At 34.4% G+C, this 17083-nt stretch overlaps 1 protein-coding gene across 5 annotated transcripts in view; it reads right to left on the bottom strand.

Moving 5' to 3' along the window:
- The window catches only part of PRKG1 (protein kinase cGMP-dependent 1), a 1140935-nt gene that overhangs the window by 20599 nt on the left and 1103253 nt on the right, over positions 1-17083 (bottom strand). For 4 of the 5 annotated variants that reach the window (XM_019738600.3, XM_019738591.3, XM_074339437.2 and 1 more), the window contains 2 exons: positions 4582-4721; positions 3546-3635 (listed from right to left, as the gene is read on the bottom strand). In XM_019738600.3, coding sequence (XP_019594159.1) covers positions 3546-3635; positions 4582-4721 — 230 coding nt within the window. The remainder of the gene's footprint in view (positions 1-3545; positions 3636-4581; positions 4722-17083) is intronic. The other variant, XM_019738608.3, reaches the window with a different exon arrangement.

Below are 17083 nucleotides of genomic sequence, written 5' to 3'. Positions count from 1 at the left end.
ACCATATGATATCACTTACATTTGGATTCTAAAGAACAAAATAAATGAAAACACGAAACAGAAATAGATTCATAGATACAGAGAACAAATTGATGGTTACCAGGTGAGAGGGGGGGTAAGGGGACTGGGTGAAAAGGGTGAAAGGATTAAGAAGTACAAATTGTCAATTATAAAAATAGTCACATGGATGTAAGTACATGATAGGCAATATAGTCAATAATATAATAACTATGTATTGTGTCAGTTGGGTACTCGACATATTGGGGTGATCACTTTGTAAGTTGTGTAAATGTCTAACCCCTATGTTGTACACCTGAAACTAATATAATATTTCATGTGAAGCATAATTGAAAAAAAATTAGGAAAAAATAATAATGACCATCCACAAAATTGCTGGAATCAAGGAAAATGAACATAGAAAGTTACTAGCTAGCCCATAAAACACATCCAGGAGGAGACACAATCAAAAGCGAGATGTGCAGGATTTGAAAATTATGGTTTCTGAAGAAGTTATTTAAGACATTCAGAGGAAAAATTAACATACACATTAAATAATTCTAATTAAGTAAAGAGTTGAAATGTTAAATTTCATTACATTAGAATAGGTATTAAATACTAATATGAACATATAATACATAAATGCTAATGTCATATATTTTATATATACTAATGTAAATACATATACAATATTTTTTATCATAGTAACCGTTTACATTTTTAAAGAAGTTGCAGGGGTTGCCAATTATTTAAATATTATGGAAGAAATAGTTTGTACCAAACTATTCCAAATAATGGAACAAAATTTGTGGAAAACAAAGTTACAAACTAGAAAATAAATCATAATAGCTAACAAAGAATAAACAGGTTAAAAATTCTAACAATATTTCATTGCTGTAGTTCATATCTCAAAAATAAGAAAATATTTACTACTCTTCAAACCCTGTTTGTATATATGGTATCATTTTAATTCTTACTTCTTGACAACAAATAAAAACTGCTCTGTGTTCTGTTTCGTAAAGAATAAGGTCACACAAGCCTCTCTTTAAATTAACCCAAATACATTTTCTTTATGCTTCTAGAATAGCTTTTCCCTTACTGCTTCTTTCCTCGGACACAAAAAGAAAATTGAACGAATTGAACAATATGGTTTGTTTTGACTATGGATATTTCGATATACACTGTAACTAATACCATACTTTCCTTTTGACTTTTTTTTGTTTCTTTCTAACAATTAACCTTTAGGATTTTCAGCAGCAATGTAAACAGTGAGAAAGCCAGTCAATGACAATATTAATTGGAGCCTGGATATCCAAAACTATGCTTTCCCCCAGCAATTTCTTAAGTACAAAAATAAAAGTCTCAGAATAAAAGCATTAAGGCTACATTCATATATAAGAAAGAAAGTTGGCAGAAGATAGTGATTCTGAGGTGATTTTATATATAATAGTTCCATTGCTTTTAATGTTGACACTTCTGCCCTTCTGAATCTTTAGGAAGGATTAGGTAGCTGCCAGTTTCCAGATCATGCCCCTTTTGGAGTATTTCATATATTGGGGGAATCCAGCAACTGTGTACCCCAAACCCAGGGATGATAAAAGGGAGGAAAATGGAAAGGATCAAAAAGTAGCCTGGTGGAGGTAGAAAAAGGATCATCCGTTGATATTTTGTCTCCATCATTTTCCCCCAAGATAAGCTGCTTTCATAATAGCAACTTCTAGCTGCCCTGACAAACCAAAATAAATCTCACTCAGAAGACTTGGCTAGCATTTGGGAGCCAACAAAATGTAAACTCAAGTTAAATACGGAGAAACAGGAAATAATGTTCACTTTCAAAAAATAAGTTGAAGTTTGATGCCTATGTAAGATTGATGCCTCATGAGTGGACTTTAGATCAACTTTTATCATTGTTTGTTGTTGTCTGGTTAAAGATGTTTAATAGAAGTTTAAAATAGCTGTTCCTCTCCTTATGTGGCTTATTGCTTTCTTGTTTACTTCCAACTGTAAATTTTCTCCTAGTCTAATTAGAACAAAGTAAAGAAGAGATTTCAAATAAATCAATGGGTTGAAAGATTAGGTCAAAAATAATATAGTAGAGCCACATTAGGATAAACCAGACAGGAACTCACAAATTAGAATATTAACTTTGTGCAACATATTGCCTGTAAGTTTTGAGAAGTGATAACATATCTGTTTTGTTTATCATCGTATCCCCAGCCTCTATCACAATACCTGGCATATAATTTGTATTCAAATATTAACTAACAACAATGTAAATAATACACTATAATATCATAGCTTAGTACAGATGTTAACCCTATCCCCTCATGCCAATATGATGCTTTTCCTTGTATGCTTATTTACCTTAAACTTAAGACATGAAACAAAATATCAGTGTAATAGGGCACAATAAGGTAAAAAGAAACCCATTTGGCATGTACAAATAAGGCAATGGGAATAAAAGTCCTGCAAGGACAGTGTTTACAAAGATAAGAAGGTACCATAAGAACACAATTAGGAATGAGACTTTAAATCAATAGCTTATAAAGAACCATTTGTTCTAGTCTGGGATATCTACAAAGTAACAAGTTATCAAAAAATAGCATGGCTTTCTGGGAACATCATGGCTGTGAATAGTAGTTTCAGAAAGAAGTTACCCAATGAAGAATGCTAGGGGTAAGACTATAACAAAGACAAAAGGAAAGATTCCAAAGTTGAATGCTCAACGAAGGATGACTTTTGGATGTTATTAGATCATTAGTAGGAAATTATCAAAAGATCATTCACAGGAAAAGAAAAGTATGGTCTTTTTTTTTTTTTTTAAGTAAATATTTAGGGTTGGTAATGATCTCCCGAGATATTGTATAGAAATTAATTTTGTGTAATTAAAAGGAACAAATCGGCACTAACTAGACCAACTTTACTTTCCCTGAAAGTACAAAAAGAAGTAAATCTAAATTAAATTGTTTACATGAATAAGTGGATTATAAGTGGATTCATTTTTTGTTAAGACCAGCCAAAGCCTGAAAGGGAAGCCTGGAAACTTTTGCTAATTTTGAAACCAAAGAATAATGTAAAGGTAGAGGAAACAAGTTACTTCGGAAAAAAATATTCTCAGTGTTAGGAAAGGCAGAGTGCCCATCTGGGAAAACAAATGGAGCAATTAAACTGATAATTAATCCAGATTGCAACTACAAAATAACTCTCTGCTCATGTTATAGCAATTAATTGAATTCTAGGTATATAGTTGTTTGATTCATCAGAATTAAGGTAAACTAAGATCTGTGTATATACCTCACTAGGTATCATTTTTATGGTGGACTAAGCCTATATCATTAGTTACAAATCTGAAACAGGGTGACTTTCATATTTACAGTAAATCACATGTGTATAGTGGGTTGTGCCCTGTATTGCTTTACAGTTTGAAATACAAGCATATGTAAAATGTAAATGTAATTTTTATACTTTTTAAAAATTGACTCTTTTTACAGCCCATCATAGTCAACTACGTTTTTAGAGACATGATAGAAATGTCTTAAAACTCCTACCTATCCCTGAGAATGGTCCAGAGCTCTCCACCTAGGCAAGCTTCCATCAACATATACAAATATTTGCTGTCCTTAAATGTTCGGTATAGTCTGTGAATTGCAAACAAGAAAACGTAGGTTATAAACATGATTGTCTTTTAAAAGCATGTAAATGTTTTGAGTCCCATGATTATAGTCTTATTTTCGATATGCCAAACTTGAGATGTTATTAAAAATATGAGAGAGATCCGAATTTGCAAATACAGAAAAGGAGGCAATGGCTCATGACTAAGACCTACACACCTTATGGGGCTAGTCTCTCCTTTGAAGCGGATTAATCCCAGTGATTAAGGACAAAGAGGCTTCTTGGGATTCCTCTAATTCCAATTTGGCTGATATTTCAAGCATGGACTCTTGAGCAATATTTAGTGGTTATAAACATACAGTGTACTCAGATATAAAATAAGTTACGCTTTACAAATATAGATATATGAAATTTGTGCATTATTCACTTAAATACATATTATACCCTGTTTTCAGCAAGTGCCACGGGCAAATTAACTAGAAAAGCTTCTGCATTCAAAAAGTCCCCATTATCTTCTTATTAGTGCTCTGAATATCCTGAGATGGAATAGTCAATTCACTTTTTAAAATCTTTTTAAAACTACTCAAATACTTAAAGAAAAAATAAAACAGTTTGATTTTTGGTATTTTGTCTTTCTGGTACCAGGGGTCTATGGAGTTTTGGAGTAAAAGAGAGGATAAAAATGGAATGGTAGACATTCTGGTATCTCCTTTGGGAAAAAAAATATATGCTTCTTCCCAAAGCATATGTAGATTTCCCAAAGCACAGAATCTAATTTTCTTAAAAATAAAAAAAGAAAAATCAAGTCTTGTGGTTTTTTTCCCCCCCCAAACAAAACTTTCTTAAAATCTAATTACAAAATATGTTTCTTTGTGTGAAGGAAATATGTAATGGTGAGTGCAAGTGACAGAGGCTTTTGTGGTTGATTTCTACTTGGTGCTGGGCACTTCAGCCTCAGCGCAGGATCTTTACCTCACTATGAAGTCAGAATGAGCCCCCTGCATGATTTGCTTCTCTGAGCGGATGTGCTCCTGCTGTCTTGTATCCACAATGTGGCGTTTCTTGAGAATCTTCATTGCAAAGGTTTTGGATTCTTCACTTTTCAACTGGACCTTAGAGAATGGCAAAAGGGATTAAGTACGAAAAAGCCCATAGAGGTAATAGGATAGAAAGCATTCTCATCTCCAAATTAACAGGTGCATGGAACACTTAAATGACACCCCAACCATCACCCAAGTCACAGAATAAATCCTTGTTGGACCTGGGTTTAAAATCCAGGCCTCACAACTGTTGCCCAATCTCATTCCACTGGATCAGATGAATTTTAACTTAACAGGAATCACAATTAATGGTGTGCCCATTTGAATTAGAAGAGGGGAAATGCACTTGATTTTCATTATATTATTTCATTTTATATGTGTTTGAGTATACTGTATAGTTTTTCTCCTTCCATCAAAAAATAGAAATAAAAACTAACTTCTCCAATTTTGATGGAAGTGAGTATAAAGAAGGTAAAATCACATGGGCTTTTATGCTCTTCCTGCTTAGTCGTGGTCCACAAACATTTTGAAAGTTATAAAATTCCCTGACAGACCCCTGTCTCTGCTGAGACTGCAGAAGTATATACTGTTTTCTCTTCTCTTTTTACCTTCCAGTTTTTCCCTTTCCCCCAGCTAAAAAAAGAAAATAATTGTAACAAGATTCTTTCCAAGAGATTTTGAAGACTATTTATGTTCTTCTTCTTCTTCTCAAATATGCATGATGACTTTAATCCTTTCTGCTCTCAACACTTAATCCTTTGATAAACTAATTTGGGAGACCTAAACTGCACCTTGATGTCCCCAAGGCCTCCATGCCTCTGTCACAACCCCACATGGACTCTAGTAGCTCTGGATTCGGTCAGGCTACTGGCCTGTGTTCATGCTTTAAAAAATTTCAACAAGGTGATTTGTAAGGAAAAGAAGAGATAATAGAGCTAAACACTTAATAATAATTGGAAACAGTTATCATCTAGTGTTCTCCAACAACAATCCTCAAGGTAATACCAAACAGCCCACGTCATTCAGAACTAATGAAAGCCTTGAGGAAATAATGTGACAAGCTGTTTCCGGTTTTCAGCTGAAGTATTGCTGTCCCCTCTTTAGCTGTGAATCATTTATGCTTAATCTGCAGGGATAAAAAAGTTCTTAAGTGTCTTGTTCATGCACACATATATAGATCGAATTCAATCTGAGAGGACATTAAGTTACTTAGAACACAACATAAGAACACTTCAAATGGGTGAGTCTAGTTCGCTGCCAGCATTTGTGAATCTGCATGACAGGTTAGAGGGAAAACCAGATAATTGAAAATGCCGTAAGCCAAAGGCACGCTACTCTGATGGTGAAACTCTTTACAATGAAAAATTAGCATAATGCAAATGAGTTCAGTTGTAGCTCATAATGCAACACAAAATGTGAAAACCTGCTTCTAAAAGAAATTTGGACATATAGGAAAGATGGCATGAAAAATGAGCAGTGTCACTCTAAAATGCAGAGGGAAAACAATATCATATTCCATCTTTGGAGTCTTAGTTAAATGAAGACGCTTGGGTAGTTCACTTACCTAATGTAAAAATTGTCTCTTAAGTGATAACACACATTTTTACTGTGCATAGGGTGGGATGAAAGAACTGAGCCTTTAGGGTCACAGGTCTGAACTTGAATCCTGACTGTAGTGAAGGTCTCAGTCACTCGGGTCAGTTGCTTAACAGCTCTGAGCCCCAGTTCTTGCTGAGCATAACATCCGCTACTGTAGGGAATTATTGTGACCTTAAAGGAGAAAGTGCCACTGAATGGGCAGTCATTGATGATCTCTCTTGTCTTTAAAACAAAGCCAGATCATGTCACTTCTCTGCTCAAAACCCTCATGTGACTTCCCATCTCACTCATGGTAAAAACAAAGCTTTCACAAAGGCCTGCTTTCATACCATCTGGACCCCTGCTATCCATGAGCCTCAGTCCCCCGTTACTCACTCTGCTGAGGTCCCGATGGACACTTTGCTGTTCCTTGAGCGCACGAAGCAAGCTCTTGTGTCAGGCTATTGGCTTATGCTATTCTTTTGCCTGAATATTCTCTCATAGATATCCCCAGGAGTCACCCTCTCAGTTCCCTAAGTTCTTTGCTCAAATGTTTCCTATTCAGAAAGTTTCTCCTCACACCAGTCTATGTAAAAGACAAACTATCCACTCTTTCCTTCTCTTTTTTAGTGTTCTTTCTCTATAGCTCTTATCGCAAGCTAATACACCAAGTATTTTATTGATTACTCATTTAGTTTCCATCTACTCTCACAAGTCTGTAAGGAACCCAAGATTGGAGATTTTTGTTCACTGTGTTTGACATAGAGTAAATGTTCATGAAATATTTGTTGAATAAGTGAATCAAAGCAAGAATGAAATAAACCATGACCATTTATCACTGGCAAAGCCACAATAGAGCTGGCATCTAAGCTCCACATTGTGTATCTCTGAGCTGAACAGGAGAAAACCCAGGGAAGCCATAGTGACAAATAAGTATCATTTGGTCTTTTTCTTCTTTCCAAAAGTTCCCTTAATTATACATGAAAAGGGAAGAAAAGATTTATGTATGCTAATGACATACAGGAAATATACATGACCAAATATCTCTTGATTCAGCCCTGAATTTTCAGTTTTATATTATTTTTTTTAATATTTTAACCTTTTTTTTTTTTTTCCATTGACTGACTAAGATATGATATTCCCTATTATGGAGCCTACTAGATTAATAAAATCATCTCTAGGATAATGTCCACTTGGCTGCCAATTAGTTCTTGGGACTATGGTCATCTCTTTAGACCCTATTTTCCTAGCTTTCAAAACTTTTTAGTATCCCTCCAATTAATAAATTCTGATTCCAAGTGTATTTCCCATTTTTGCTATATGCAGCTGATCGCTGTTATACCTAGACTCAGGTGTTTTATCTTACTATAGCCAGGCTATTAGGTTAAAAAAATGTTTACCTACTTTACTATTTTTTTAATAGTTTTGAACTTTATATTAGGAAGACTCTATGCAGGGAAATAAATGAAGCCATTGGGGGGGTGTCAGAGAAAGAGGCAGCAAACATCATTTAATACAACGTGCTATACACATCCATAAACATTATTTCATTAAGTCCTAACATCAACTCCTAACAGCAGAAGGAAGGTTTGGTTTTGGTTGTTTTTCTTTTGTTTTTACAAATACTTCATAATCAGTAACAACAACAGCTAATGTTAATAAAGCTCTCCTTAGGTGTCATGAGCAGTATAGTAGATGACTTTTCTTATTTAATCTTCCTGGCAACCCTTTGTGATACTGTTATCATCTCTATTTTTCAGAGGAGCAAATTGAAGATTATCAGAAAGGCTCACATCTTCTTCCTGTCCACAGAGCTATCAAGTGGCAGAACTGGGTTTACGCTCAGGTCTTTAGGACCCAAGCTATTTCTAGTATATTATGCTTCCCTTCAGCTGAATTGAATATAAAATAAATTAAGAGCATAGTGATTGATGCTTTAAAGATGGAGTTTAGTGGAATTGGCTAACTCATAGACTCTCTGTGAGAAAAGCCAAACTATGCATTATTATTATTACTTTTAATCTTCACTCATGCTAGACATGTAGTTTTGGGGACCAGATAAAGCCTCACTGTCATTTTTCTAGGCACTTACAGAGATCTCAATGTATCATCAGGAACCTGGGCAACTAAATGCTTGTATCCTGTGAGGAGAAGCCAAGGGTAGGAGTGGGTGAGAGAGGCAAGAGGAAAGTGGGAGGACAGGGTTATAACAGCTGGTGGGGGGCAGATGGCTGCTGCCAATGGAAGGCAGGTAAAAGTTACAGAGATCATTGGGAGTCAGCTTATTGGTTGGCAATTTAATAAGTATTAATTACAAAAAGTTTACAGAATCCTATAGCCTATCTACTGAGGCTTTCTGTTTTGTCTTTACTTTGCTTGAGTGGAGATAGCCCTAGGGTCTGGAACCACCTTCTTTCTTTGCAGTCTGTAAACACCTCACTAGTTCCTAAGAGCATAACTCTTAGAGCCTCCACTTCCATTTTAAACTAGAGTATCACAAGACTCACAGGACCCTGGCTTCTAATTTTTTATCTATAAATACATTTTCTTTCTTTTCTATCCTTTCTTTATATCCTTGCTTTCCTTCCCGCCTTTACCTCAACCCCTGTTGAGGAGAAAAATGTCGATAATCCCATTTGCTTTGTAACTTGCCTTCAGACTGAAAATTTAGTTCTAAAGCTAGTGACAAGAAATATCAGGAAATATCTACATTATTAAATTCAAATTGATCAAAACACAAGTAAAACTATTTTTATAGACAGACAGGTTTCTTTTAATTTCTTCAAAAGATGTTTAACTTTCAGTTTGGAGGAAGATCAGAAAAAGAACTTCATACTTTTCTATTTTTAATTACAACATGAACAAAGAGTTGAAGTATTTTATAGAAATCTCTTGCAAATCAAAAACACTTATTTCCCTTAATAAGGAATCAGCAAGGATTAATTAACTCAAAAAGCTACCTACATTGACTGATTCAAGATTGTGTACTTAAATGTGCAATTTGAACACACCATTTCTTTTCCTCACCGTACCTGTGTTAAATAAACCTTATTTCATTTTGTAGTGATTATTTAAATTGATATTTATATGTTGTACCTATAATAAACTTTAAATTATTTTTCTTCATCAAATAATCAAATATTCCTCCTCCCACGATTTGATCTATGCTAATCTCACTCCTATAAAGAAATACTATATGTGGTAGTTTTAAAACTTGGTTACGTATTTCTAAATTGATCACTTGAATATTTCACATAACTCAATTTATTCTAATATTTAAAGCACGCTTATAATCTAAAACTTCACATAGATGGATTTGAGCATCGTAAGTTAACATTTTAGTTTCTTTCATTAATTGACTCTGAGGTTTAAAATAAATTGAAACAGATAATTACATATTGCAAAACTCAACTGTGAGATACAGTGAGATTAACTCACGAAACGTTTTGCATTCTAGTCATAATTTTGAGATGTAAGGTATAAGTAACTTTATGATTTTTTAACTGTTACTTATTAGAAGAATTGAACAAAATGTCTTATAGTCAGATCATGATATCTTAATATTCGTTATATTCAAACTTGACCCTTTCTGATACTAAACAAAACAAAACAAAACAAAACAAAAACAAAACTTTCCCCTCTCTGCTGTTTTATATTTCAAAAATTTCACAAAATTTTGTACAAACATAAATGTACTTCAAATGTAGTTAAACCAGTTCAACATATATTTACTTGGTTTGCTTATGGCAACTTGATCTAAAAAAAAAAAGTCACATTAAACATGTAGATGTTCATGTAGATGTACAATCCAAAATTCTAGCCATGATCATAGTGGTTCCCCCTGATTTAATTTGTTACTTTTTTGGGTATTGATCATTGCCTCCCTCTTGCTGTGAACTTGCAAGGCATCTGACTGGAGATGGGGCTAAGAACCAAGTTATCTGGCCCACAAAATCTCCTAATCTCATAGCTCAATGTTCAAGCTAATACTATGTGTTGTATGTCAATGGCAATGGGGGATATTAATATGAGAGTATGAATTAGCAATGAATTAACTGTATACATTTGATAAGCTACACTGAAACTACAGAATGATCTTTTCTATATGTATTTTCAGAAAGCAAGATAAACCATTTCATTTTATTTAAAAGGAACCCTAATACACTGCTGGTGGGAATGTAAATTGGTATGGCCACTATGGAAAACAGTGAGGAGGTTCCTCAAAAAATTAAGAATAGAATTACCATACAACCCAGCAATCTGTCTTCTGGGTATCTAGCTAAAAAACCTGAAAATATTTATCTGTAAAGATATATGTACCCCTATGTTCATTTCAGCATTGGTCATGGTGTCCAAGACATGGAAACAACCGAAGTGTCCTTTGATAGATGAATAGATAAAGAAGATGTGGTACATATATACAGTGGACTATTACTCAGCCATAAGAAAAGATGAAATACTGCCATTTGTAACAACATGGATGGATCTTGAGATTATTATGCTAAGTGACACAAGTCAGACAGAAAATGTCAAGAACCATATATAAATGGAATATAAAACTGAAAACAACAAATGAACAAGACAAATAAACAAACAAAAACTCATAGACACAGACAACACTTTAGTGGTTACCAGAGAGTAAGGGGGAAAGCAGGGTGGTAAAGGGGGTCAAATACATAGTGATTAACTGACTTTGGGTGATGAATATACAATGCAATATATAGATGTATTATAGAATTGTATATTTGAAACCTATATAATTTTACCATCCAATGTCACCCCAATCTATTTAATAAAAATTAAGGAAAAAAAACGGACATGGCTCTTTTCAGCATTACTAACATACACAAGGGGGACTGTTTTTCCTTCTCATGGAAAGGATCTCTTTTTGAAAGTGTTTACATAAAACTTTCAGGAACAAAATAAACTACCTTATTCAGAAGAAAAAATATGTTTATCACTGGGAGCAGGGCTACCTAAAATAGTCATCTTACAGGGGATTCTTTTATTTCATAGATCGAAGTGTGCAGCTGAATCTGTGTTTATACACTTTCCTCACTTGACATAATGCCCAAGAACGCCTAATACCCTAAAGTCCAATCTCCTTTAATATAATACATGATATTTATAATACAGTTATACTCTATCAATTGGCTATTTAATAATATTTCTCACTGCTCCACCAGAGAGCTTCTACTATAGTCAGGCCACTTGCTTTGGTGTCCTGTGAAAACATGTGGCCTTCTGTGTTGTAACCTTTGCCTGGTATGGCCTTTCCCCATCTGTTTACTTAAATCCTAACATATTCTCTAAGCCCTGGCTTGAGTCCTGTGTCTTCTCAGGGCATTCTCTACTCTGTCAGCTACAAAAGCTCTCTGTCTGAAATACTGAGAACTTGTCTGCATAATTTAGAATTTAATGCAATGCTAATGGATTTCATTTGCTATTTTTCATATATGTTAATTATGTCTTCCTACTTCGGAGAAGGCAGAATTCCTTGAGGGCAGGAATCATATCTAATGTTTCTATATTTCATAAAACATACTTAGGGAATTTCTTACTAGATAAATCGTTGCTGAATGTGATATGCCTATAAATTCACTTCAGTGAAAAAAAAAATCAAATTTATGTCACAGAAAACAAAAAGGCAAGTATGACCAAGTGTTAATTTTTGGATAAACTGTTTTATCACCAGTTATTGTAAGCCTTGGAAAAACACGTCTAGTGACTTCTAGATATACCTTGATCTTTCTAGAATAACATGCAGACTTGGAGGAGGTATTGTTAACATTTTATTTTACTGTAGGACACTGATTTCTAACTTTCTTAATGAAAAATATTCATTTCAATACATAGCTAATATATACAATTTCTATAATTTCAGAAGATGTGTAAGAAACTGACTGTTCTATTTGTCATTGTATAGCCTAAATTGTTACAACTATCGATGTACAAAAGAAAATATATTCTATGGTAGCAAGGTAAATTAATGCCCATGTTACTTTATTAGCATCTGTCAAAGTAGAAATAGACTTTACTACCTGTGATTTCTGCTTAGAAACTGTCATCGTGGTTAGATATTTTAGGAGTTCCATTATATTGTGACTACAGCTATTATGCTCAATTAGCGTTTATTGAATTGGATTTTCATTAGCTATCTGAATAACATAGTTTCTTAGCAATCAGTACTAGTTATCACAGTTAATAATATGTGTCAGCTTTCATTCTTTTGAAAATAAATGTAAAACGAGGATGGCATATTTAATAATAAACTAAGTAGAGTATGCCTAGAGAAAAGGCTTTGCTAAAATGAGGCAAACTTTGAGTTTTCAACTAGTGTCAAGTCAAGTCCTTATTCACTTGGTTACAGATGACACAAGGCCTTGGGGCAGCAGGTTTCCCAGTCACCCTCTGCAGGATAGATCACTGTGGGCACAAATGGCAATGCCGCCCAGCGATCCCAGAGCTATTCTATTTCACTGCCGTGTGGCTTGGCAGAAAGTTCTTGAAATGTTTTCATCTTAAATGGGGTTTCCCTTTGGAGTTAAGCTGTTTGCCTTTCATAATAATGAAACAAAACTCTGTTGACTGTGCAATGGGTTTATCACCTAATATCTTGCTTAATCATCTCTTAGTGTCTATTTTTTTTTTTTTTTTCAGTTGGTTTGCATAGCCCTCCAGGCCTGCTTGCATGTGATCGACAGTGCCCAGAAGGCTGGCAAAAATGCCGAGAGTGGAATAGATGCCTGTATCTACAGCACACAGACCCTGTTATATGAATGTGGTTAACTTGAGTGTGATATGGTTCTTGAAACGTGCATACTGCCCGCTCCGAGACCATCTGACTGTAGGATTGTGGCCCAGAAGGAATGAGAGGTTTAAGAAGACTGTGGAGAAACTATGTATGATTCAGCCATCCGCACCAAAAGCGATTTCATATTGAGAGGTCAAGACGTGGGGCTTCACACTTTGGAAGAGAAATTGATAAATAAGAGCAGACTATTTCAGGTACACAAAGGTCCAGTGTGAGGAAAATTGAAAATTGTTTCCTATCTCCACTCACAAAAGATCAGAAAGTAAGGAGCTTTAGTGGTTTGGGGGAATTTAATACACGCTATCACTGAAGGTCATTTGAAGACCTCAGATATTGGAGAAATGCTTGTACTCTCCGGGCTTGGCCCAGCATGGGGGAAAAAAAGAGAACAAGTATTCCATTCCCTGCCTTTTCTATGAGGGTAGTTAGAAATGATAAAGATAGTTATTATCATATTTTAATAATAACAACATTGACACTATTTCCTGACCTACTATGTGTGAGGTACTATTTTGGGGGTTTTAACTCATTTAATCTTTGCAACCTTGTGAGACACATATCCTATTACTATCCTCATTTTAGACCGGAGGAAACCTAGGACCAAAAGGTCTAAGTAAATGACTAAGCATACACAGCTGATAAGAATGAATCCAGAAAGTCTAATTCCAGAAGTTTAGCTTTTAGCTACGACTTTATACTTATTTTATTTTTCTCCACAGACATCTTACCACTAATAGGAACATCAAGATTCAGAGAACGGAAAGCCTCTAAAGTTTTTGATGGAGCAAAAGTGAATAGCAGATAATCAGAGCATCTAAATTCATCTAAATTGACATAAATGATAAAAATTAAGAAATGCTAAGAAGTCTTTGAAAGATATATACCATTATGTAAAAAAACATGAATATATCTATATGTCAAACAATGGTAAAACTACACTCTTAACTTAGCTGTAACAGAAAATGGAGTTCAAAATTCAAATTCTTAATTCTTCATACCCAATTCAAGAATTCATAGTCTTAGGGTTATCACTTTGTGAGGGTATAAATGTCTAACTATTACATTATTTTGTACACCTGAAACTAATAAAAAAAAGAATTTATAATCTTATAATTTACGCCCATGAAAATTTTTAAAAATGCTATCATAAAACTAAAGTATAACTTGTGGTATATAACAAGTTATACTTTAGTTTTATGATAGCAACTAAAATAATAGTTTTGTTTTATTTTTTTACAGTATCATTTATCTGAACAACATCACTGCTGAACTAAGGATTGATAGATTCAAGGTATCAGCATTACATACTTGTATTAACATGCTCAGTACTGTGTGTGTGTGTGTGTGTGTGTGTGTGTGTGTGTGTGAGAGAGAGAGAGAGAGAGAGAGAAATGAGTCCATGTGAAGGTTGTTGCTTAAAAATCACACTCAGTACTATTGATAAAATGATCTTGCCTGCATCATTCTCAGAGGAGAGTGGCTCTGCCTGGATCTTCCTCCTGACTACGACTAGTAGGAATACTGCTCTAAAGGTACATTACTGGCTTCTGTGTCGTCACCACTGTCTTCATGGTGATTCACTGTGTGCTATGACAACAATATGTGTTATCACAGTATGTGTTGAGGCCAAACTCCCAATTCTGACATCATTGATTACACGTAAAAAATGAACGATCACAGAGAAGGATATTTTTCATGCCCTATAATTAATATTATCAGGCAGTTAGTAAGTGGTAAGAACTGGGAGCACTACATTCTAGGGTAATTGTGATCCGTTAAATGGCTAGTCCACACTGAATAGTGAAGACAATCCTGATATTCTGAATATCCTACAGTGAGTTTTGAGAAATGCAAGATTACACAAGATGACCACTTCAAAGGTTAAAAACATGTGGCTTTTCCCCTAATGTACTCGTACTGGTTGTACCTAATGACCCATTATGGATTTATCTTTTATCAACATATCTAATGTTTTGCAAACTTGGTTATAGCTCCAACCTAAATTAATACCTGAGGTTATAGTTTTCATTAGTCTATAAACATCTGTGTAAAAGAGGAAAAAATTAACATGAACTGCCTTTGACTACCTCTCCTGGGATGGTGATTATACATAAATATGTATGTACACAGACACACACGTATACACACACAGATACACACAGACACAGACACACACAGACACACACACACACACACACACAGACACACACACATATTGTTTTTTTTAAACTTCATTACCTTTTGAATGCCCACATTGAACTTTCTCTAATTTTGTCACTAGTTGCCTGTGTCTTCTTACACATTTTTGAGGGAATTTTCTGTAAGTTTTCTACTATCAGATTAGCATTTAATTGTTCATCTTGAAGTGGTCTCAGTGTCTGTGAGCAACTTTCAATATTTCAAAAATCCTAAGTAAATTCCTATACTGTATTTTATAAAATATCTCACTAGTAACTTAAAGGTTCACAATTTGAAGTTCTCAGACCTCTAGGAGTCCACAAAGTTGTAATGTTGATTTTATTTCATTTTTTATTTTTTGTCAACTAAAGCAGCAATTTTATTGTCTAGACTGCTTAAAACATATTTAAGACATATTTAAGAACTATAACAGTCACAAAATCAATCTCTAAGGTATTCTGTCCTTTCTACTGCCTCATTCAGAGAGGGGTTTAGACACATACAACTATGCAGATGAACACACCAGACAATAAATGCTTCATAGCAGGCAGCTCTACCCTCTGTCCTGTTTATATGTCCCAACACCTCCCGGTAAAAAGCTGTTCATGTATAACACTGGTAATACATCTTCACTAGCTATATGAACAGTTAGATTTTATCACAAAATTAAAGTTCTTGAAAAATAAATCTAAGACTGCATTCATTGGCAGGATTCAGAAAAGTGAGAGGTTTTTCTAGGCCTTGGCTTGATTTTTAATCCCATAACTAAAAATGCTTAGATCCTCAGAGGAACCCTATGAATTCAGAGTCAAGTCAGAAGTAGTCTTCCTGTAGTATCTCCAACCAGCATGAAGGGATGCACAATGCAGAGTCCCTGAAACACATTATGGCTCTAAAATCTTCTTGCCTAATATTAAAGTAAATAACATCTTTCTGCGTGTGAAAGTCAGAAATCCCAATTGCAGCCCAAATGGACAAATATCAAAAATAGAACTGGGTCAAACTACTTTCATGGAAGGGGATTTCTCTGGTCTTTTGATGGCAACAGTAACTGTTTACTTCACTGTACACAGTCTCAGGGAGTTCCTAACATACTGTACTGGTGTCTGATATCAGGGGCTCCTCCATTTTCAGCAGAGAGGTAGAAACTAATCTGTGTTCTCAAATAGGGTTTATAGCCACACAGTGCTGGAATGCAGCAACTCAGTCACCAGAACAACTTTCTCCCCAGATTTTTTTTGCAATATTTCAGTTTTTAAATTTATTTTTCAAACAAAGGTACAATAGAGCATGCTTTCATTTGCTTTACGCCACATTCAAGTAATGTGTTTAATGCATAAACATGTACCAAAATGTCTTTATCATCTTCACTAACACTTATCTGTATGTGTGTGTGCATGAGTGTATAAATCTGTGTGAAATAAATTACATAAAATATTCAAACCATAATATACGATATGGATATATATATATACACATATATGTATATATATATGTGTGTATATATACACACACACGTATGTATGTGCATATATATATATATATATATAGCACCACCTATACAGAGGGTGGCAAAAAAAAGTATATACAATTTAAGAAAGGAAAAATACTATTAAAATCACACTGATGGTAACCACTTTGAGCACCTATTGTAATTGCATAAGTCAAACCTGACTTGTATTCATCTTTTGTTATCAGTATATATTGAGTATTACAATTTTAATAGTTTTTTCCTTTCTTAAAATGTGCAGACATTTTTGGCACCCTATGTATGTATGCATATATATATATATGCACTATAATGTAAATAGGTGCTTACAACTACAGAATCACAAAATTACTACTATAATACCATTTACTTGAT

The sequence above is a fragment of the Rhinolophus sinicus genome, chromosome 15 (assembly GCF_057876585.1).
Source record: "Rhinolophus sinicus isolate RSI-liver-muscle chromosome 15, RSI-T2T, whole genome shotgun sequence".
In the NCBI taxonomy this organism is placed as follows: domain Eukaryota; kingdom Metazoa; phylum Chordata; class Mammalia; order Chiroptera; family Rhinolophidae; genus Rhinolophus; species Rhinolophus sinicus.
Note: the sequence above shows the minus strand (reverse complement) of the source record. Positions and strands in the feature narration are given on the sequence as shown.